This window comes from Propithecus coquereli, unplaced genomic scaffold (genome assembly GCF_000956105.1).
Source record: "Propithecus coquereli isolate 6110/MARCELLA unplaced genomic scaffold, Pcoq_1.0 Scaffold153, whole genome shotgun sequence".
Lineage (NCBI taxonomy): Eukaryota > Metazoa > Chordata > Mammalia > Primates > Indriidae > Propithecus > Propithecus coquereli.
Genome location: NW_012139747.1, coordinates 2,590,087 through 2,590,930, shown reverse-complemented (window position 1 = coordinate 2,590,930; position 844 = coordinate 2,590,087). Strand labels below are relative to the sequence as shown.

General features: G+C 35.4%; 1 protein-coding gene across 1 annotated transcript in view; it reads right to left on the bottom strand.

Annotated features, from left to right (window-relative positions):
- Window positions 1–352: 352 nt before the first annotated feature.
- The window catches only part of NDUFAF5 (NADH dehydrogenase (ubiquinone) complex I, assembly factor 5), a 47,022-nt gene continuing 46,530 nt past the window's right edge, over window positions 353–844 (bottom strand). Inside the window, exon 8 of the mRNA XM_012640424.1 lies at window positions 353–464. Within this exon, the coding sequence (XP_012495878.1) occupies window positions 372–464 (93 nt within the window). The 3' untranslated portion in view covers window positions 353–371. The remainder of the gene's footprint in view (window positions 465–844) is intronic.

The following is an 844-nucleotide window of genomic DNA, read 5'->3' as shown; positions in this document are numbered from 1 at the left end:
CAGAAATAACTAAGGACTAGAAAGAGAAAAAGGTACAAAATGTCAACGTGAATAATGTTTTCTTATAAAGTTAGATAATTATGTGTGAGCATATCTGTGAATTTTTCAGGGAAATATTTTCTTTGCTTTTAGGCTGAATCTGCAGACAAGACACCCAAATCACTAGCTAACAGCATCCTTATGAAAACAGAAACAATGTGAAACTGAAATGATTACTAAATACAGAGATGGTATTAGGTTATTCCAATTATTTGAAAAGTCTATTAGTAAGTAGCTTAGAGAGTGCTTCTTGCTTCAAAATACAATAATTTTAGATGTGAAAGCGATCCATTTCTGATGAAAATTCTGGACATTAACATGGAATAAAATATTTATTGTGATTTTTTCCTCTGAGACATAAGATTGTTTATTTTTCCTAGCTCTCCAAATGACACAGTTGCAGAACCTCTTTCAGCTGGTCTTGCCTGAAAATAATCATAAAGATTAAAGATATTAGAAATATATAGATACACACAGCCCTGATTAAACCCCTTAATGTTGTCCTATATTTTTTAAAAAAAACTGGGTAGGTGCAGTGGCTCGTGCCTGTAAACCTAGCACTTTAAGAGGTCAAGTGGGAGGATTGCTTGAGGTTAATAGTTTAAGACCAGTCTGAGCAACATAGTGAGATCCCATCTCTACAAAAAATTTTAAAAAAGTCGCTGGGCATGATGCTGCTCCTATAGTCCGAGCTACTTGGGAGACTGAGGTGGGAGGATTGCTTGAGCCCAGGCATTCAAGGTTGCAGTGAGTTCTGATTACACCAACCCACTCCAGCCTGTCTCTGAAAAAAATTTAAAAATAA